At 42.7% G+C, this 23,462-nt stretch overlaps 1 protein-coding gene across 1 annotated transcript in view; it reads right to left on the bottom strand.

The window, feature by feature from the left end:
- Positions 1–5,275: 5,275 nt before the first annotated feature.
- Positions 5,276–23,462, bottom strand: part of MAML1 (mastermind like transcriptional coactivator 1) — a 157,166-nt gene continuing 138,979 nt past the window's right edge. The window contains exons 3-5 of the mRNA XM_082256519.1: positions 21,212–21,484; positions 12,897–13,011; positions 5,276–6,589 (exon numbers count right to left, since the gene is read on the bottom strand). Of these exons, the coding sequence (XP_082112645.1) occupies positions 5,604–6,589; positions 12,897–13,011; positions 21,212–21,484 (1,374 nt within the window). The 3' untranslated portion in view covers positions 5,276–5,603. The remainder of the gene's footprint in view (positions 6,590–12,896; positions 13,012–21,211; positions 21,485–23,462) is intronic.

Here is a 23,462-nt window from a genome sequence, read left to right as displayed (position 1 = left end):
TAGACTGTTTAAATCTCTTGTGGGAAAATCACCCAAAAAGCAATTATTTAAAAATGTTTTAACATATTCCTTGTTATGACCATATAATGAAAAATCAACCTAATTGCAGTTAACATGATGGGACAAATGATGCCATCAGCTGACCATTACTAGCATGGGTGTAACAAAATATTAATATCCTTGCCACATTTGAAAAGTAAAATTTAAGGTTTTAATTTTAGAACCGTTTCAAGCTATAGTTTTTTTTCTAAAGGGGAAAGCCAATTTTTTTTTTTTCTAAACCCTCATACCCCATTTCCAATTTCGCAGTGACAACTGCTAAAAACTATGAAGCTATTCAAAAGAAGCCAATTCCCTCAAACAATACGACTGCTTGGGCTTTACATACTGTACATGCAGTACTACAGTTTTAACACAAAGCTTTGTCTAGATCAATGTATGTATCAGTTAGCTGAAAATAAGACAAAATTAATCCATACAGAGCAAATATTTTGCAGCTTAGGAAGCATTAGCTTTTTTTTTTAGATAACCACTAGGACAATAAAATATGGCCTATAAACAGACATGATGCTGTATTAACAGCCAATGAGCCAACCGTCAGTGCAAATCTCTTAAAAGGACTTGATCAATTCTTACTTTTTTGCTTCGGCTACCTATGCAGTGTTCACGAACCTGCAATAAAATGCATTCATGTCACTATTTTCACATGAGTCTCAAATCTGCTGAAGACTGTAGAGGGTGTACTGATCTTTTTATCTAAAGTTCCCAAAGATAAGAGAAAATATGCAAAGTTGCTTTGAAGGTCATAGGCCAAAGATTCGCCCACCAGCTTCTTGGCGATGTTGGTGGAAAGATCTTTGAACTGGAATTCCCAGCTCCACCCACCTGATGCATCCATTATGATTTATTTTATTCTGCACGAATAGGGTATAAGCGGTATTGGAGGGGGTGGGGGGTTTGGCAAATTGAAACAATTCAGAAGATGGTATAATTAAGGCAAATAGGATTGCATATTAATATACTGTACAAATTGGCCATGGAAAAAATTCAATGGTAAGCTGTTATTTTAGGGTTGGCTATGGACTGGTTCTCAAGAGCTGTGAAAATGTCTAACAGTCTTCCATAGGTTGCCATTAGGGGTTAAGAAGGAATTAAATTAACTGAGGAGTTTGCTCAAAATCGCAAAATTAAAAAGGGTTTTAGAGGATGAAAAAAGTGCCTATGTTGCTGAGAGATACAAGAAGCAGATTAGCTACTCAGCCCACACCCACAAATGCTGAAATATCAGCATGTTGGACAAAACCTATATTTTGCTTAACCACCTGCCGACCACCTACTAGCATATTTACTGTGGCAGTTGGGGTCTATTGTGCGAAATCACGTAGCTGTACATCATCTTGCGCATTAGCCACTGGGTAGTGTGCGCGCTGCCGGAGGCGTGATCGCACGCTGATTGGACATAGGGGACGTCCGGCGGACCAGATGTTTGCCGGCCACCCGCGATTGTTCCCCAGAGAAGCAGAAACCAGGCAGATCACTGTTCTGACAGGAAATATGGAGATCTTGCGTTTCTGCTAAGCAGGAACATCAAGCTCTGTCTTCCCCACAGTCAGAATAACCCCCCCACAGTTAGCAAGCACCCCCTAGGGATACACATCAACCCCTTCCCTGCCAGTGTCATTAGTACAGTTACAGTGCATATTTTTAGCACTGATCACTGTGTGTGTCACTGGTCCCCAAAAAAAGTTTCAAAAGTGTCAGTTCGGTGTCCAATTTGTTTGCTGCAATGTCGCAGTCCCGCTAAAAATCGCTGATCACCGCCATTACTAGTAAAAAAAAAAAAAAATGAAAATTCCATAAAAATATCCCATTGTTTGTAGAAGCTATAACTTTTGCACAAAGCAATCAATATACTCTTATTGGGATTTTTTTTAACCAAAAATATGTAGCAGAATACATATTGGCCAAAATTGATGAAGAAATTAGATTTTTTACATTTTTTTATTGGATGTTTTATAGCAGAGAGTAAAACATTGTTTTTTTTTTTTTTTTCAAAATTGTCGCACTTTTTCGCTTATCAAATACCACCAAACCAAAGCTCTATTTGTGGAGGGAAAAAAAAAAGACATCAACTTTATTTGGGGACAGTGTCGCACGACCATGCAATTGTCAGTTATTGTAACAGTGCCATATCGCAGAAAATGGTCTGGTCATTAGCCAACAAGATTTCTTTCAAAATGATCAGGTTTTTCTTTTTTTTTTGCACTTCTAAAACAGATAAAACTATTTTAATGGAATTTTTAACAGACCAAAAGGGAGCAAATGAGAAGTGCATTGTTGGACTTCACGTTTAATTTCCTCTGGTCAGTTCCACCTTTGACACACCTACGCATAGTTGATAAAAGCCTTATAATACAGTACACCACTTGGTATGAGTAAAATTAAAGTAAGGTTCGTAGACAATGATCTTCAGACTACAAAGGCACCATTGGTGCTGACCCAAGCTGCTGAGTTTTAAATAAATCAAAGTCAAATGAAGTCTAAAATAAGAGAAATACTATACACATGTATGAAAGGGGAGCATCTGAATTGCTTTCTAGTTGTATCTTGAAGTGAAAGTTTTATCAAAAGAAAAAATTGAGCGCTAACACGATTTTTATTGCAGAAGAGATTTTTAGTGCAGAAGAGTATAATATAGCATGAGCGCAGCTCAGCGTAGAATTTTGGCAATGCCTAGATGACTGAACTCCCACACATGCGTGGGAGTGATATCATCTCGACCCAGCCAATTAAAACAGCTAGGAATTGATACCTCGAAGCCCCCAGGGTGAAGAGGTCAATGGCCAGTGGGGAGCTCTAGGACATTGAAGTGCTAGAGAGAAGGCAAGTATAGCTCTGTTTAAAAGGTATTCACAGAGATAACAATTACCTGGCTTTGGCCAAATCAAGTTACAATTTTCATGGGCACCAGATCCCCATCCTCAATAGGGAAATTATGATTTGTTGTAGATTTTCAGACAAATGCTGTAGATTCCCACTCAGATTAGCCAGGGTGACTTGTACACACATCCATAGTTATAACAATACACCTCAGGAAGATGAAGTAAACATTTTTGTGTATAGATGTATTTTACAAAAATGTGACATCTGAATCACATTTGCATGTCCAAATATTTAATAATAATGGCTAGCTTTTTTACCAACACCACAGAACTCTGATACAGCAAAGAAGCGTTTTCAAAAAGAGTATGGATACGATTTGTTGCTATACTAACTGCAGCCTAAAACGAATAGAGGTATGGCAGACCTATCAATTCTGAAATTGTGCCTGTGACCTACACATTAAGGGGTACTTGTCTGGGCTAACCCCAAAATTGGTCAATACATTAGAATCATGCTGTGCCAATGCTTCTAGCAACCTAAGGAATTGATCAGCTGCTCTTCAGCCAGTACAAATAGTATCCTCTCCTCCTTTTGCAAAAAAAAAAAAAAAAAACATAAAATAATGTAGACATAAAAGTAAATGAATTGCTAACAAGTGACATACCAGCACCTGTGTTCTAAGTCGTACAATGTTATCTTATTGGGGGCAGCCTTCAAACACTTGGTTCTTTATATTACAAATGAGATACAGAACCCTACAATACTCAATTTTTGCATAGTTATCTAGCCTCAGTATATAATCATGGACTTGTGCATGGGTTAGGGTACCAATAGGACAAAGAGATCCATGACAGTTATGGCTTACCTTGTTTACACCTGACCACAATTTTCTTTCAACTTTAAATTTTGTTATAAGTACTCAGTAAAGCTGAACTTTGAGGCAGGTACACAAAAACACCACTTAAAGCAATTATATATTCATACAAAAATGTAATAAATATATTTTATTTTAAATGCATTTCTTAAACAGGTTTAAGCACCCAATATCAGTTCTGCTTTAATGTAGACAGAAAACAAAAAAAGAAGAAAAGCTAGCCTGTGTTATTAGAAAGCCCACAGAGGCATTCAGAGTTGGTGATAGGCCGCAGTCCTTTCTTCTTTCAGTTTTCATGTTTGCCTGGAGTTCAGCTTTAATGTCAAGAACTTATTTACATGCAACCTCTTCTCTTGACAGGAATGTGCATGGGCACTGGAGTTAAAATGCTGCTTACGCCAGGTCTAGGAGTACTAACATTTTCAATATCCCCTGCAGATTCTTATCAAAAACCAGGATTGGTTGTAACCGTGTCCTCCAATTCCAGTCTTTATGAGCTATTAACAGGTCATGTTTTCTTTACTTCTAACAATACATAAAAGAAAAACGAATCATTTCGCCTGTGACTCTGAGGAGATCTGGAAAACACGAATTGCAATGATCAACGAGGACTGGATGGGAACATACTGCTTGCTAACATGCATGATGAGCTTTTTTTTATCAAAAAGCTGTTACATTAACTGGGACCATTTGTTTAGTAATTTAAACAAAGTACATTTTTTAATGAAGGAAAAAAAAATTACACACCATAATCAATTGATTCAATTTTGAAACATGACCATACTTCTATGATCACCTGTTTTTGCTTGCATCACTTGCATAAAGTTGGCTCTGATTAAAGGTGGGGTATGGTCATTTCAAACTAGTATTCAGGAACGTAATGGAAGATTTCCACAAAAATGATGAACCCTGTGTAAGCTCTGGATTGCAGAAGTAATACAGATAGGTGGTCACTTCCACTGGTTGTATTGCCTGGAGGACCAATTCCATGAACACTACACAATGGCTTTTACTACAACCACTATATTTAAAGTTGTAGTGCAAAACCAGACAAGTGGTGATACAGGTAAAGTCTGTAAGTTTAGGCTCAAACTATTGCTATATAGAGTTGTTTCTTTAAGAGAAATTTCAAGTTTATGGAAAACTCTTTAAAGGAACCCTTTGAAACTGTAATGCCATTGTGTTGTCCATAGAAACCTATCGCTTTCTATATTTTCTGAACCTAACAAAATCAAAGTGATCGATGGCAAATTAAGGAAAAAAAAATATTGGATAAAACTTCAACCACCTGTTGCTTGGACTTCAATTAATGTACCTCAGTCACCTGCTTTACAAGAGCAAATACTGCAGGACATCATATAGCCAGATGAGTTACAAGAGATTCACACTCCAATGAACTGACACCTACCAGGGGTAAACAACATAATGACACTGACATTAAAGCAATGGTTTAAAAAAAGAAAATGGACAAATGAAAATGGTAACAATTGAATTGGTTCTTCGCTGCAAAGGACCCATCATTTTTCACACAGTGCTGATAAAATAAGGCATTTTTTGAGATAGGAAGAGGGGCCCAGTCATCATATTTGACAGAGGCAGGCAGTGGTGAGCAGAGACCGAATCATGCTCCAGGCATTATTAGCGGTCTACAGAGGGTAGGGAGAGACCAGCAGGACATATAATGTTCCAGCCTCATTGACAATAGCATCTCAAATGGCACAGGTTTTTTTGGTCCAAATGTAATTTACATTTTAGTTTTTCAAATTTTTTCAATAAAAATGTACTAAAAAGGTTCTTAAAACCATTGTGTATATATAAAAAAAAAAAAAAAGAAACCAGCTTGGTATCAATGGTTCCCCAATAGCTCATCCAAGTCATTCATCCACTCTTCCGAAGTCCTATTTTTTAGTAAGGAGTCCAGCAGATCAGGTTCACCTGACAAATTTTGTAAGCCACTGTTGCCAGATTGTCCACTGTACCCAAAGGGCAAGTCCTGACCTGTTGATCTCACCTGGTAATTTTGATTACAGTGAAGGCCAGCCCTGTTGGCCATTTGCTGACCAGGGTTTTGGCTAAATGCTGACAGATCTGGCACTGCCTGGGTCATCACTGGTAGAACCTGCTGATTTGGTGCTGGCTGTTGACTGGTAGGATTTGTCCTTTGATGTGAAGTTATGTTTGGCATTATCTGGGTAGAGACGGAACTGTTTAATGAGGTCATAGGTCGACTAGCTCCTAGACCGACTTGTGGCATGCCCTGGGCAAACTGTTGGTTAGACATTTTGTGATGATTTTGCTGGAGATGAAAGCTGGCACTGGCAGAATTGAAGGGACCCAGGCCATTATTTCCTTGGGTCTGATTGTTTATGTTTTGCATGCTTTGATGCTGCCACCCTGGGTTTTGTGATGGATTTCTTGGCATCGGGGCCTTGGCCAATGCAGGGTTCATACCCCCTTTACTGTGTTGTGCTGCTAAGGCTGGATTTGCCATTGGATTTGGTCCATAACCAGTGGGGAGAGGGTTCCCTTGACCCAAGCTTGGCTGCCTCTGCATTGGAGGCTGACCATTGGGCATGTTACCCTGTGGTGTATGATTTGAGACCATCTGTGAGAGACCTGATCCCATGTTGTACATTCCTCCCCGCTGCACTGTCTGAATGTTGGGATACTGAGAGACTGCTCGCTCTTGAGACGTTGAAACAGAAGACAAAGTTGGAACAGATGCGTGACCACCTCCCATGTGAAGCATAGGCTGTGACTGTGGAAACATGCGTGGACTTCCAGAATTTGAAGGGTTCATACTATTTACACCAGGCATGACTGAAGAGGACCCTGAAAAAAAAAAGCAAAATTATTAGAGTTTAGTTTGTTTACTTGCAATAAACAGGAACTAATAGTGGCAAAAGACAGAAAGTACAGAATACTTTTACAAAAACAGAAGCTGGAAGCAAATTACATCATGCACATGTATGAAAAAAAATGTTGACTTATTTGTGAATCTCATAACTTGGTGTAGTGTACAAGACACAGGCTGAGAATTCATAAATCCTGGGTTATAGGTCAACTACCATCAGGAGATCGGACACTGGAAAAACTTTTGAGGACATGCCATTTGGGCGCTTTCCCATAACCCTAACATGCTCAGTGAGTCCACAGTTTTGTAGAAAGCAATACAGTGTGAGTTACCAAGCAATAGAGGGGAAGGTGGCTGATATCCTGTACTGTACATCAAGATATGGAGTTTAAAGGCAAGTCAAAATTACTCATTAATTGCACAGTACAGAACACGGGCCAAGTATTCACAGACCCTGGGACATCATGAAGCAATCAATGGAGGATGGGCAACAACAAATGGAACTATGCCAACAGGTCCAACAACAAAAAGGTCAACAAATGCAATTTAGAGTGCCGCTGCAAGAACTTTGGCTGCAACTGTAGAAGAGTCTACATCCATCTGATCAAACTTGAAAAGCTAGAAACTGAAGACCAAGTGACTGCCTCACAAAATAAACTACAGCTGCTGGTGCCAAAAATGCCCAGGAAACACCTATCGATCTGGTAGAGTGGACACATAAAAGCACAGGAGTTTGGTCTTTTAGAGTGTAAGCTTAAGCGATCAGCTGCCTGATCAAGAGAACAATATTTAACTTAAGTCTTCCTGATGGAACCTATTGCTTTGCTTTACACGCAGAGTTCTGACTACCTGCAGGCAATTAAAAAAAAATAAATAAATTTTGGGGTGCTTTGGAGCATAGCAAAAAGATGGAATAATATCTCCATTGGGATAGAAGTTTACCACCTTAGGAAGGAAGGGTGGCCTTGGGTGTAGTAATACCTTATTATGAAGGATGAGGAGTGGCTCTTGGTAAGGGAGAGCGACCAAAAGAGTTACCCTGAGGGAGAGGCCGTCTAAGGGAAAATCCTTGATGGGTTCAAAGAGGTTTCAGCAGGGCAGAAAGTCAGATTGAGGTCCCAAGGAAGCAGAGGGTGCTGTAAGGGGGTTCTGATCCAAGAAATACCTTGTATAAAGGTTTTGACAATGCGATTGAAGCCAGCGGTTCATAAAAAGAATGGATAACATCAAAACTGGTACTTTCAAGGATGCTTAAGACTAAGTTCTGGTCAACTCTTGATTGGAGGAAGGCAAGAATGTGAAGCCTAAGAAATCTCTGGGATTGAAGTGCATGTGTTCCTATCAAGCAAAGAAAATGTTCAAGGTACAATAATAAATCTTTCTGGAAGTGGCCTCTTTCGGCTTTTAGCAAGTTAGGGATGACACACTCAGGACACTAAGACTCTGTCTTAGAACCTCGGCTTCAACAATCATGTCATTAAAGCTAGTGACTGAGAAGTAGGATGGAGCAGAGAAACCTGGGACAGCAGTTTTAGTAATGTTGGGAACAGGCTCTGGGTGGTCACTGAGTAGTCCAAGTAGGTCTGTGTATCAAGTTGGATTTTTTACAATGGGAATCACTGGCTTCTAGTCTCTGTTTGTGGAGCAGAAGTAGTAGAGTATGCACTGGAGAGGAAAGGCATAGATTAGCTTGAACTGAGACCAAGGGATTATCAAAGCATCTGATGCTATTGCTTGAGGATCTTTTGGACCTGGGCACAAAAAGGTAGTTGTTGAATCTTGAATACAATATATCCAGAGTTAACCATTCTTGTTAAAGATGTTGGGGCGAAAGGCCCATTTCCCTTGATTCAGGTGGTGACGGCTGAAGTAATCTGCTTTCCAGTTGACCATGCCTAGGAAAGGGACTGCAAAGTGCAGAAAACGCTGATGGAAGTGGATATGCAGATTTTTTTGCGGGCGTTTTAGAGGTTTAAGGATGCCAGGTATTCCCAGCAATAGCTAGTTCCAGAGACGGGCCTGCAAGTGTAGAAAGAGCTTTAAGAGCATCTCAAACTAAGGCTGGCCATACACTATACAATTTTCTTATTCCATTTCCTTTAGATTTACCTTAAACTATGTAGTGCAAGGGCCTGCCTGACTGCATACAAATTGAAAGTGTTTAGGTTTGACCCTATATTACATGGTTTTGGTAAATCTAAAGGAAAGTTGAACAAGAAAATTGTAGAGTGTATGGCCAGCCTTACTATCTGCAGAATCTTTGAGTGGATAGGGGCCTACGGGGGAGGTCCTCTATTCCCCTTCAATATCGGTCTCCTTTTGAATATGTATATTGGATCTGACTTGGGTCAAGATGGTGGGAATAAAGAGTCTCAGTGTTTCTGAGCTCTGGTCAGGGATGGCTGTTGCTGAGGCTCCATTTTGCCAATGCTATGGGTGGGGGTAATTCTCTGTGGGGTACTTATGGAGTAGATTGCGTAAAAAAGGTAAGCATGTCAGGAAGGAGGATGACTCTGTATTACCTGTCCATGACTCTGGTCCCTATATAGGGTCCATGCTTCACCCATCAAGGTGGGCATACCCCCAAAAAGGGTCTTCAGGGTCTGGGATGGCCAACAGCCCTGGACGTATAATAGTACCCTTTGGCTAACTACACATGCTACACATGCCGAGCTTAGTGCCTATGCAGGATCCAATTCTCAAAGCAAAATTACAAGCTGCCCCCAAAGTGTGGAGTCCAGGTACAGTTCAAGGTTTTAAAAATAAACTGGTTAAGGTACGTTTTATCTCCCTAAGGGAAAAAAGGTTCATCACCTTAGGACAGTAGCAAAAAGCTGAGGAAGTGTGCTAGATTATAAGGGAGACACCCAGGTTTTGCCAGTGTTCAATCACCTGAAGGTACGAACCTATATTCAGCCTATGCCCTGTATGAATAAAACAAATGTGTTCCTGGTAAAAATTAGACAAGGTGGTTACAATGCGGTCAAAGCAAAGGATTGCATTTTCAAAAACGGGGGGGGGGGGGGGGGGGGGGGTTATATACAAGTATGCTATACCCACAGCCATTTTTCTATGTTTTTTGCTTGCTTCCTCATAAAAAGAAAGCAGGCAGAGTCTCTCATGAATATGTGCTATCGTGGTCTTTTCAAACACTTAGGTATCTTCCCTACTATAGCAATTATATGAACAGGTCTGTTGGTACTTGGTAAAGACTTTGATCCTTTTTAAATATGGGCACCATATTGGTTTTAAACCAAACCATTGGTATGATGCCAGTCACTAAAGTGCATGTAAAGACAACTAACAATGCATACACTTTGACAGGAGACTTCATTACCCCTCTACTTTTTATCCCCATCTTAACCGTTATGCAGCTTTGCCCTCAACTCATATGTGGCCTAGTGTCGTCCTTACGCAATCCAATGCCACACACCGCAATTGGCACTATCTTTTTAGGTGTCTATTCAGGTTTAGGTAACTGGTCTCTGAAGTTGCACACTGCTCCACCCTCCAGCAGCTCTGCAGCTTCCTGGGATATATGACAAGAATATCACAGGAGCAGGGACACCATCTCGTCTCAGCGAGAATGACGGTGGGAGGTGGGGCCGGGTTGAAGGGAAAGACTAATTTTAGAGTGAGGGTCTGCTTAAGGCTAGGCTCACGTGAAAAGCGCAGAAATCATTTTATGGTCTTCTGTACGGATGCCTTTCTAAAGGTAATTTGATCTTTAGGAATATAAACTTACACGTCTATATCTTTATTCAACAAATTGTATCGAAAAAGTGAACAACTGGGAAAAACGGATTTTTGACTTACCGTAAAATCGATTTCTCTGATGTTCATAGTCTGACACAACTCCTGATCTTCTTAACCATTGGGTTATACTGCCCCCTACAGAAGTAGGACACTAGGCAGGAAAAAAAAAAAAAAAAAAAGTCTGACTACGCCTATGGGCAGTGCCAGGGGCCATACGCCCTCTCTCTGCTATAGGTACTCCGTTTGGTTACAAGCAATGTCAGAAGAAATACAACTCCACAGAGGGGTGGGTGCTGTGTCCGTCAATGAACATCAGAGAAATGGATTTTACGGTAAGACAAAACCGTTTTCTTTCGTTCACTGACGGACACAGCTCCTGATATTCTTAACCATTGGGATGTCCCAAAGCAGTATTAAACATGAGGGGTAGGAACAGCAAAAAAATTCTTAAGGCTAAACAGGTAACAGGAGCTCAACCAAAAACAGGTAAATGGAGCCCACCTGAAAAAAAAATAAAATAAACCCTTAAAGAGGATCAGGTCCTCTCAACAGCAAAACCTGCAAAACCTTGCAGCCAAAAAAAGCATCTGCAGATGCCAACACATCCACTTTATAAAACTTTGTGAAAGTGTGCACCGACAACCGGGTGGCCGCCTTGCAAACCTGCGTCACTGACGCCTGAGGACAGAAGGCCCAGGAGGCACTAAGCACCCCAGTAGAGTGCGCCTTGATAGAGAAAAGAGGACCCCCTGCTGGCGAAGTCACATGACGCAACGTGTACAGGGGAGGAGCCTACTCGCTAGACGTCAGACCTAGGAAGGTCTTGCCTGCACACCGTTAGCCTGCTATTCACCTGCACTTGTTGAAGTGCTTGCCTCTGTAAGTACCCTGTAAGAGTGGACCAAAATCCCTCCTGAGATGTGTGCAAACCTGGTAACCAACTACAAGAACCGTCTTACCCTAGTACTTGGAAAAACCCTTGTTGGCAAGCACAAAGTCATGTTTTGCTTGGGGATCAAATACTTTTTACTCACTGAAACGCAACTCAATTTTTAACATTTGTATCATGAGGTTTCTCTGGATTTTTGGTTGATATTCTGTCTGTATCATTTAAAACACACCTATGATAATTATAGACTGTTTTGTTTCTTTGTAAGTGGGCAAACTTACAAAATCTGCAGGGATCAAATAATGATTTTCCCCATGGTAGGTATGCGTGAACTCTCTTAGGGGTCACAATACATTGCAGGGCAGGGAGCGTAATTGCCACCTGACTTAAACAGGAAACTCCACGATGCCATTTCAAGTAGTATTAAACGCAAAAGGAAACATTTCAGCTTACCAATTCGTAGATGTGATGGCTGGATTGATTTTCTTTAGGCTTTTTTTTTTTTTTAATTTAAATTTTCACCTTTTGATCTGGCCAGCAAGTCTGTTTCAAAACAAGCGCTCTTGCAGATGTGCCAGTTAGAAGAGTGGAGATTGAAACCATTAACACTGACAGCGGTGCTTACAATGTTCAGCTTATATGTAAAAACTTGATCTCAAAAAGGAAAAAACTGTTTCTGTAACCGCCTGTGTAATTGCAGCGTGAGCTGGAGTTTGGCTTCAATTTGTTAGTGTTTCTAAATTTGATAGCTCCATTCAACAACCCTTTCCACTCCCCCCAGATTAACAATGCTGTCGTCCAAAGGTGTTCCCTATGCTCATTTGTCCAGAATGGGGGGCACTCTAAAAACAGGAGGTGCATTACTTGCCAAATCATCAGGTGAAAACAGAGGGGAAAATAGGCTTAAAAAAGAAAACTAATGTAGCAACCATATCCTGGTAAGCTGCAAGATATTACGTTTTTGGTTTAGGGTTTATTACCGCTTTATTAAGAGCCTTTATTTACTGCACTTGTCTTCCATCCTATGGCTCCCCGTAATTAGAATATGCTGGGGACAAGCCACGTTCAGCAGCCTTTGAGCATCCAGCAGGAATACCCCCTAAGGGGTCTTTGTTGAATGGGTTCCAGCAGGCAGGTGTACCTCAGCCCTGAACTTGTAGAGCATTCTGCAGTTAACTCAACACACTGCACCACCTTTCTAAGAAAACCGCCCTAGAAGGTGGTATTACAGGCTGAGCCCACATCATCTTTCTGGCATGGCAGATGTCTGTTTTAAGGATGTCAAAAAAACAAAAACAAAAAGGCATGCTGAGAGCAGGAGAAGTTATACAAGGCTATCCTTACAGCTTTCTCCAGTTCCCCTACAGACAGCAGCATAATCCAGTGGAAGGCAGTGTCCTGTAATGTACGACTATGAAAACTTTAGTCCTCCTGGCATCAGCTGTCAAGAAAGGGGATGGGGAAATGTGATTTATTTGGACCAAAGTTGACAGAAAGTTGTGGGATGTGGAACATGCTAGAATCTTTTTTTTTTTTCAACTTTTTCTTATAGCACTGAACACAGCTAGCAAATTCAGAATAAAAAAAAATACATAAAGATTTCAAATATCAATATCCTAAAGACTAGTTTAATGCCCCACCTGGAAATGGACCAACTGGCTGCTGAGGATAAGAATTCTGTGACTGATCCTGGTACTGTGGAGGAGGCCTGGTAAGGTGCCGCTGGAGCTGTTCCTGTTGGTGTCGCTGCTTCTCCTGTTGAAAATAAAGTAAAGTCTCATAAACCGGCTAACCAATCTGTGTTTAAGAAAACATGCAGCACTTTCCATCAAGGTCCTTAATTAAATAATTCTCTCAAACAACCACTTAACTTTTATTGTCTGTGTTTAACCACATGACCTGCGGAAAATTTACACCCCTTCATGACCAGGCCATTTGTTTGCAATGTGGCACTGCATTACATTGACAAATGTGCAGTTGTGTGACGCAGTACCCAAATAAAATTTATGTACTTTTCCCACAAATCAAGCTTTCTTTTGGTGGTTTTTAATCACCTCTGCGGTTATTTTTTGTAATCTCAACAACAAAAAAAAAAAACAGGATTTTTGACTTACCGTAAAATCCTTTTCTCTGAAGTTCATTGACAGACGCAGCTCCATATACTTCTTGACCATTGGGTTATGCTGCCCCCTACAGGGGCAGTCCCTGCAGGCATACACCCACTCACTCTGCTATAGGATTCAGTTTTGTTGCAAGCAGTGTTTAGAAGAAAAAACCCCATCCCACTCAGAACTAGAAGGGCGGGTGCTGCGTGAACTTCAGAGAAAAGGATTTTACGATAAGTCAAAAATCCAGTTTTCTCTATCGTTCATAGACAAACGCAGCTCCATATTCTTCTTGACCATTGGGATGTCCCAAAGCAGTACTGTATTTGCATGAGGGGTGGGAAAATAACGCAGAAAAGAACGTAATTCCCCAAAGGCTAAAGTTAGCTAACCAGTGAACATGGAGCTCAACCCGGAACAACTGGAGCTCACCTAGAAAACATATACCCTCAAAGAGAATATTTTTTCTTTCAAACAGCAGCCTGCAAAACCTTGCAACCAAAAGAAGCACCCAAGGATGCCAACACATCTACTTTGAAAAATTTTGTAACGTGTACCCAGACAACCAGGTTACCACCTTGCAAACCTGCATTACCGACGCCTGATGGCGAAAACCCCAAGAGGCACTCAGCGCCCTAGTAGAATGCGCCTTCACAGGAAAAAGGTGGAACCTGACCCTTCGGTGAATAGGCCTTTACCACCCCACCGCCTGCCTAATCCATCTGGATAGGATTGCGGCAGACACAGCCAATCCATTTCGAGGTCCTTCTGTGAGGACAAAGTCGGATTTCCTGAAATATTCAATAGCCGCCATTTAAACCCGAATTGTGTGTACCACATTCAAAAGAATGCAAGGCAATTTCCTTGGGATGCTTGGACTTAGGACAGAGTGAAGGCAGCACTAGGTCTTCATTCAAATGGAAATCAGAAACCACCTTAGGAAGAAACGACTGATTAGGTCGAAGTACCACCTCATCTATGTGGACCACTAGATAAGGTGAACGGCAGGATAGCGCCGCCAATTCAGATACTCTGCGAACAGAGGTAATAGCCACCAAAAAGGCTACCTTCTGACAGTGTAAGCAGAAGAATCTCTCCAATGTTCTCAAAGGGAGGTTTTTGAAGGACAGACCATACCAAATTAAGATCCCACAGAGGTAACGGGGATCGTATCGGAGGATCGATATGGCGACCCCCTTGAATAAAAGTGTGAATCAAACCATGCGTAGCTAAAAAGCATTGGAAAAACACAGCCAAAACCGACACTTGGCCTTAAATAGTACCCAAGGCCAACCGCTGTTCAACCTGTCTTTGGAAAAAGGTCAAAATTCTAGCCACCGAAAAAAGGCAAGGATGCTCCTTCAATGGTTCACACCATATGATGTACGATTTCCATCTACGATAATAGATCTTCCTGGAGGTAGATTTTCTAGCCTTCAACAGTGTAGGAATCAGAAAGACCAATGTGCTTCAATACCTGGCTTTCTACAGCCACGCGGTTAAAGCCAGAGACTGTAAAGCAGGATGGAAGATCGGCCCCTGAGACAGCAGATCTTCCCTGAGAGGAAGTCTCAAAAGGAGCACCGGCTACCAACCTTACCAGACCTGCGTACCAAGACTGGCAAGGCCAGTCTGGGGCCACCAGTCCAGAATCCCTTCCACCTCTATTCTGCGCAGAAGCCTTAGCAGGAGTTTCAGCGGAGAGACCGCATAGATCAGCTGATACTGACCCCAAGGAGCCTCCAGTGCATCTGTGGCGTCGGCCAGAGGATACCAAGACCTCTGTACCTTCTTGTTGAGTCAAGAGGCTAACAGGTCGACGTGGGGTGTCCCCCACCGGACACACAGCAGGTGAAACACCTCTGGGTGCAGGGACCATTCCCCCTGATCCAACATCTGACGACTCAGGTAATTCGCTTGCCAGTTCTCCAATCCTGGGATATGCACAGCAGAAAGGGCTAGAACAAGATTTTCTGCCCATTTCAGGATCTCGGCCAACTCCCAGGGCGCCAAGACACTCTTGGTGCCCCCTTGATGATGGACTTAAGCCACGGCCGTGGCAATGTCCAATTGTATCCGAACTGGACAACCCTGCAGACGATTTGTCCAGTGACTCAGGCAAATTATCGCTCAGAGTTCCAGAATATTGATCGGTAGTCTTGACTCCTCCACGGTCCAGGACCTTTGGACACACAGCTGCCCAAGCACTCCTCCCCAGCCAGACAGGCTTGCATCTGTGGTGACCACAGTCCAATACAATGGGAGGAAGGACTTGCCCTGGCGAAGGGCCAACGAGCGAAGAGACCACAGAAGAGCACTCTTTGTGCTGTGACTCAACTGAATCATATTGTCCAAGGATTTTGGATCTTCGTTCCACTTGACAAGAATTTCCCTTTGTAAGGGTCTCGTGTGGAACTGAGCAAACGGAACTGCCTCGAAGCTCAACGCCATCAGACCTAAGGCTCGAATGCAAGTCCGCAGAGAGGACATGTTGCTAAATAACAGCAAGCGAATCGCCCTCTAACTTCTGCAGCTTTTCCGGGGGAAGAAACACCCTCGCCGAAGCAGATTCCAGAGCCAGGCCCAGATAATCCAGTTTTGAAGATGGTACCAGAGCAGATTTTTTAAATTGATGTTCCACCCAAATTCCTGCAGAGTCTGTACAGTGACTGTAGGAGATCGTCCAGGTACCCCAGTACTGTAAACCCCCATTGTTGCAGTAATGCCAATACCGGAGCCAACACTTCGGATACTCTGGCTACAAGAGGGGCCGCATCTGTAATGGTATCGTGCGTTGGGACCCCAGTTTTTCAGGCAGCCATTTCATTTACAGCTGTCGCAAGCAACCATTTTGTGTTTCAGAGCGCAGCCGACCGTTTTCAGAACCAAAAAGGTCATTCCTTTACCCTCCCCTCACCCCAGCTCCTTTTGGCAGTGTTAATTAACTCCCGGGGTCACCGAACATTAGTATGCAAGCCTCAAAGCAGCCTTATCTTAACACATTCCGGTCGGGTCATAAACGAAGCAACCCTTATAAGCACAGATGTTCACTATGGCTGACCAGGCTGTGTGGAATTCCACAAGCCAAATTGATCATTAGGAAAATGACCACAGTTACACACAAAATTCATAACTTTTTACCTGAACATAACATATTAACAAAAAGTAAATATTTGAATGCCGAATAGCATACTGGACGTAACAAGACCACACATGGTCACCCTGTCATACAGGGAATTGGAACGAGCGATAAGATATTCCCTCCGTGATAAAAGATATTCATGTTTGATATTGTTTGAAAGCAAATGACATGCTTAGTTAAAAAATATCAGTTTCAAGAATGTAACCCTTACATATTTCCAGATATTAAGAGTGGTATGACTGTCCACAAAAGTACATTTGAAATGGTCGTAAACCACTGGACAGCCCTTTTGCCACTCTGTTGTAATTGGTCAGGGGTGTCCGTCATCGCCCCTTTGATCTCAGAGAAAAAAAAGACAGGAGCTGATGGAGCTCTCAGTCTCATGTAACATCAAGGAAAGGAACATCTATCCATTGGAGACCGATCACACATGTTCAGCTTCTGGAACTCGGATAATACAAGGACTTTTTGAATGCAAGTATTTCATTTCTAATTCTTATCTATTCTACTAAATTGCTGAATTGTGTCTCTTTCTTTGTAACCCATTTTTCTGTAAATATTTTTATTTGCACCAATCTTAACCTTTCTTATAATTAAACCTTATTTTGAAAAGTGTTAATTTTGTCTCTAAGCTCTTAAACGCCAAACTGACCCAAAGAACCTGCCTCCTAACAGAGTGCTACCGTTTAGGATAAATCATCTGAACATTCCTGTCTGAGGTGACAGTGTGTTACAGATGGTTATTCTAAAGTCATAATTGGTATTTCTAAAATTACGAGCGTCCTCTGGGCTCATTATAACGTAGAGGTGGTGGCAGAGAAAGGGTTAATTGTTAATTAGCCCAGTGACAATTGCTCTCAGTCTGCTGGCATCTAGATTGTGGTCCCGCAAGCTGGACAATCTGTGTGCCGGGTGAAGCGGAGAGTGGCATTGTTACGCAAGTAACGGCAGGGTGTGAGATTGCTTGGTCTTTGGTCACGAGTTGGATGAGAAGAACAGGTGTCTGATACCCGCCACAGCATCTAGCGACACCTCACATATAAATAGTAGGGCTCGGATCATTTGATCCGTTAGCTCTGCCAGAGCCGGAGGGAGCCGTTCTGTTTCTAGGTCACTTTTTAGTAACTTTGCCCATTCCGTTATGGTCTGGGAAACAAGAGAGATCTCAAAGATTGGTTTAAGTATTGAGCCCGCTATCACATGTAAGTAGCGGGACAGAGACTTTTCTATCCACGGGGTCTGTCATCCATCGGGACCACAGTAGATTTGTTCAGTCTGGAGACCAGAGTGTCCACCTTCGGTGAACGGTTCATTTTGCGGATACCGCGTCCGTGAATGGATAGCGCCTCTTAAAACACTTCGGCACCACTAACATCTGTTTGAGGTGCCCTTATTGATCAGAGATAATTTTGTGAAAAAGTTCCGGACAAGGGAAAACTTTGCCCCACTTCTGGGATTTGCGAATGTCAAATGACACCTGCGTCCCTGATGCTGCAGAATCTTCCGCCATTTTTAGAGAGTTTCCCGCACTGACACTAAGTGCCTCCACCAGCACGCTTCCCCGTGCGGCTGCAGACGAGGATATGTCATCCTCGCCATCCGAGTGCGATGACACAGAACCCCCAGGGTGAAATGCGACTGCGGCAGCCATATCTACCACAGAATCTGAGGATACAGGAGAGGCAGGGGAGGGCATAGGGCGCTTTTTACTGATGGAATTTTTTAAAACCAAACCCACTTTTGACAACAGGTTTTCCAAAATTGCTGTTAGGCAGACAGGGGTTGTGACCCGGAGGTCCCCGCAACCGCAAGGAGGGGATCTGTAGGTGAAATTTGCTCTTGGGACTCCATATAAACCCTGTGAAAAATGGACCCACACCACTGCACCAGCGGTACTACAAGTCCCAGCCACTAGTACTGCAGATAGCAGGGTGAGAGAGAGAGACCAACAGGGACCTCTATAGACATACCACCATTCGATATTGAGGAGAACAGGATCAGTCTGCTGTGCAGAGAAAGCGATCTTCACAGGAAGAGGAAGTACCTGGGTCATCACTAGAGTAAAGGTCTAGCTGCTCCCTGCTGGCCAGCATTCGCGGACTCCGAGAAAATGGCCGCCCAATGCATTACTATGGGGAAGCCACAAAAACATGGTCGCCCATGCATTTCAATAGGAACTTCTGCAAAATAAGGCTGAGCGATACTACAGTAAAATAGCGGCCCCCATTGGCGCGCCATGCGGTCTCTAGGACTCCCTACGAGGTCCAAATGATTAGTGGCATCGGGATGATTTCCCGGCAGGGACCCCCAGCGGATCCGCTATAACGGCATCAGCGTGTCCACCCCTGAGGACACCGTCACTGACTAAGGTAGGGACATCTATGATGGTGGGGAGGGAGGCCTTGGGGGAGCCTGGTACATACTGAGAGGCCAGGGGGAATGAGGGGTACCCGAGGGACTGACCTTCCCAGGGAGGGGTCCATGTCCTCCCCGAGACGGCATGAGCTATGGGGGGACACTACTCTCCATACCAACGGCATCAGGTAGGCGCCACTCCAGAAAGACTACCTCTCAACTCGGGGTGGGGGTGCTACCAGCCAAGGGGTACACTGCAACTCACGCCGAACCAGGTCGTGTGCGTCCCGGTGAGGTGTTTTACTCGCGGGCCAGCCCCCGTCCATTGGGGCTCTGTCCTGGCAAGGTCTAGCGCTGGACTATAACCTGCACACGCTTACTGGCTGGATTGGGAGACCTTAAGGATCAAGAACAATATCCAGTCCAAAACCCAGTCCAGCTGTTGATTGCAGTTCTCTTAGGAACGAAGCTAGCACAAAAATTATATTTTCTAACCAAAGGTTCCCTTTATAATAAAAAATGACAAGCTAAGATAGAAGTCCCAGCCGGGAACTAGGTCCTACTCCTATACTAGGCAGAAACAAACTGAATCCTATAGCAGAGTGACAGGGACTGCCCCTTAGGCGTGGAAAAGATTTTTCCTGCCTAGTGTCCTACTTCGGTACGGGGCACCATAACCCAATGGTCAAGAAGAAAACGGAGCTGCGTCTGTCAATGAACGATAGAGAAATAGACAATTTAAAGAAAAAAAAAAAAAAAATGGAATATTTTTTACTTTCTGCTGTAAAACATCCACTAGAAAAATTGAAAAAAATCAAACGTCATCATCAATTTAGGCCAATGTATTCTGCTACATATTTTTGGTAAAGAAAAAAAATAAAATAAAAAGAAGTGTATATTGATTGGTCTGCACAAAAGTCGAAGCATCTACAAACTATAGGATATTTTTATTTGCCTTCCCTACTGACAGAACTTCTGCCTCTGTGCTGGATGATCAGCAGATGCCAGCAGACATGGAGTCTGCGGTACCCACAGATCAGCTCCGTTATGTATAATCACAGCGGAAGCGGGTCACCGGCAGCACACATGTGCGTCCCAGACTTGGACATGCCATATCACATACTAGGTACGTGATTCGGCGCAGCAGTGCCACCTTGCCGCCTTATAAGTTATATGGGCTGCAAGTGGTTAAGGAATAAGTGCAATTCAACTCTCAATGCTTTGGAGTGATTGTAAAAGTAGAATATTTTATGCCTTAATGCATTAAGATTAAAAACCTGTGTGCAGCTCCACCCAGCCCCCCTTATACTTATGAGCTCGGTCTTAATCCAGCGCTGTGCATGAGAGCAACAGCTTTCTCCGCCCTCTCTCTCCTCACAGGGCAGATTAAAAGCAGTAGAATTCAATGGCTCCTGCTGCTTTCAAACAAATCCTGCGGAGTGTGTGCTGTCAGGGCTGAGCTGCACTGTCTGTGTCTAGAGGCGCAGACAGAGCAACTCAGGATCAAGCCCGCACGGAGGTGGAGGAGCCTGGAGCGCCACTGGAGGACCCCATAAGAGAAGGATTGGGGCTGCTGTGTAAAACCTTTGTACTAAGTAGGCGAGTATAACATGTATGTTATTTAAAAACAGTTAGCAATCACTTTCAGTCACATCATCTCAGCTGAGAGGGGGCTAGCCAATCTGAAGTCTGGTCCCTAATTTGGATGTCACAAACCAAGTACCACAGCATTTGTTTGTATAAGCAGCACTGTAAAGAAAACCTAAAGTAAACTTTTTGCAGGAAAGGTGAGTACTTTAGCTACTTCTATATTTATTCACCCTGGGAAGACTGTTACAATGGCTGTATGAAAACTGAATACAGATCTGCTTTTGCAAACAAGCAATCAGTTCTAAAGGCCCGTACACACGTAGCGATTTTCGGCCGAAAAGAATCTGTCGTGCAGACTTTAAAATATTTGTTGGCAGGCACCAGAACGGCCGATTGTTCGCCAGTCAGTACAGAATTTGGCCAATAAACAGAAGATTAGCAAGACTGGGCATGCTCAGAAAAGAAAAAACACACGGAAAGTTAACCATCACATGACATCACTTCTGCAGTCGGCTGTTGTTGGCCGACAAAATTCGTGTGCAGTCTTTAGCACTTTTCAGCCGACAGGACAGCACCAGACAAAACACGGCCGATCATTCGGCCGACATTCGGTACATGTGTACGGGGCTTTATGAGTTGCTCAGCGGACTTCCTATAACTAGTCCGTTCCTTAGCAAAACCTAGTTTTTGTGTTTGAGTAACTATTTTATATTACTGCCTATATTGAACGGCAGTCACAAACCTGAGTTGGAGAGTAGTGTACCTGTTCTGCCAGGAGCTGCTGCTGTTGTAGCTGCTTTCCATATAGATACTGTTTCTGTTGCTCCAGAAGTAACTGCTGCTTTTGCTCTCTCTGTTTCTGCTGTTCTAGAAGCATTTGCTGCTGTTGCTGCTTCAGGACAGCATGCTGTTGGCTGTTCAGATAAGCTGCATTTGCATGATTACCCGCCATAGACACTGGTGGTGGCTGTGATACAACACCGGCTCCTCCCACAGACACAGGAACACGGGCCACATTTGGCTGTGGGTTCTGCTCCTATTAATAAAATAAAACACCCAGAAAACATATTATTAAATCAGGTATGCAAGGTTGAAAGTGGTCATGTCAGTGTCTGTTGAATGTGCTTTCAGTACTCAGTTCCTCTTACGTCTTGCAGGCTGTGAAAGATTCAGTTGCAAGGGGTACCCATTTTACTGGTATGCGAAATTTTAGGACAAGACTCTGGAAGCAGTATGCTCACAATTTTCTTTCTGCGGGACCTACAGTCAGCCACTATTGGAGGGAGTATTCCAATACAAAGTTTATCTCTCTTCTCTCAAGCTTCCTCTAGTGGTGGCCAGAAGAAGCTGCTGCAAAAGGAGAATGATGTAAACACAAAGCTTCCAAGCAGTGACTTACTTCTGTTCATCAGCAGATTAGGTACCCCTTGCAATTGAATTCCCTAAACAAGCTGCTTGGAATGTAAAAAAAAAAAAAAAAAAAAATGAAGTGCTGAAAGTAAATGTATTCTTTTATCAGATACAATGGTGTATACAAAGCCACATTTTATGGCTTCCATATACTTCCATGTCCTGGAGCTGTGTTAGCAGCACTATGCAGGAAAAAATTTAAAAAATAGTATATACACCTTAATCACTCACTTGTAACAATATTGATAAATTTGAGAGATTTTTTTTTTTATACCAAGCTCTCACAGAAAGAGCTACATATCAATACGGTCAAAAACTAGTTCAAAGTATCTAATAGGCATGTGTGGGAGGTGAATACCATTCAGGTTTGTGAGATACTGACATACTGGAGTGTAGAGGTCAGGACATTAAGTCACCTAAAGTGTAGTACTGTCAGCTCTCAACTCTGAGAATGCTCATTTTAAACAATGTGAAAAAGAAAACAAAAAGACAAGGGGGGTAGTCAGAAAGGATAAAGTATACAATGTGGACTAGAGCTTGACGGGACGGGGGACGCGAACGAAGAGGGGGGTACTGGGTATGGGATAGGGAACAAACAGAAGAAGGTAAAGGAAGAAGATGTGGGGAAGAGGAGAAGAAAGGGAAGAGGAGAAGAAGAAAGGAAAGAGGGCCAGGCAGGGCATACAGCAGAGAAGGGATAGTCCAGATTGTGATACAGGAAGGGAAATCTGAAAGTGGAACTTCATTAGGAGACTGACATTTTACATACTGTTAAGTGTTAATGTTTTTCTAAAGCTTAGTAAATTTCTTGTGAAAAAGTGGAGAAAAAAAAATATGAAGCAGGGAATGGCTGGCACCACCTTGGAATGTCTGCAAGAGCACTAACATAGCAGACATGGAGGCACCGTAAAGAGATTAAAGTAAAGGAACAATACTTTTTACGTCATAAGATCATGTCCACAATGTCACTTTTACTTCTGTTTAATGAGGCCAGCTGTATTATAATGTAAGCTTCTAACTCAATGAATGTAAACCAACCTTTGTTATAAGACTGATCATATAGCTGTTTGGTGACTGTACTATATTAAATAAGGATGTACATGGCCAAATTTCTGTGTCTTCAGACAGAGCATGTATGCCAAGCGGTGCATCTGGTGTATGCATTGTGCCCATCCTCTCCAATACAACAGGCAGACATGCACATAGAGCAGGGGTCATTGGTACAGTAAACTGCACACAGAAGCACCTGCCCACTGAGAGGAGAATACATAATTTGGCTATTTGAAAGTGATAGTACTAAGAATGACCAATGCTGGCTTTATCCTACTAATATTTAACAGAAGGTTAAATACTGGAGAGAATAAAACCACATACCTACTGTAAGAGAAAACTGCATGCTTCTCGGACAAACACTGTTTTAATAAATCAAGACCAAGGTCGCGCATGTTTGGAAACGAAGGAACACCGAAAGAATAGGTTACAACAAATCATTGCAAGAAATTGTATTCGGTCTTACGAGAATTTCCTGAACTCTAGTAACTTATTCGTTAGAAGATTAGCATGCCAAAAAAAAACCGATCATTCGTCTGATAATCATTGTGTTC

The sequence above is a fragment of the Pelophylax lessonae genome, assembly GCF_965119305.1.
Source record: "Pelophylax lessonae genome assembly, chromosome: 4".
NCBI classification, from domain to species: domain Eukaryota; kingdom Metazoa; phylum Chordata; class Amphibia; order Anura; family Ranidae; genus Pelophylax; species Pelophylax lessonae.
This window is presented reverse-complemented; position numbering and strand designations above follow the sequence as displayed.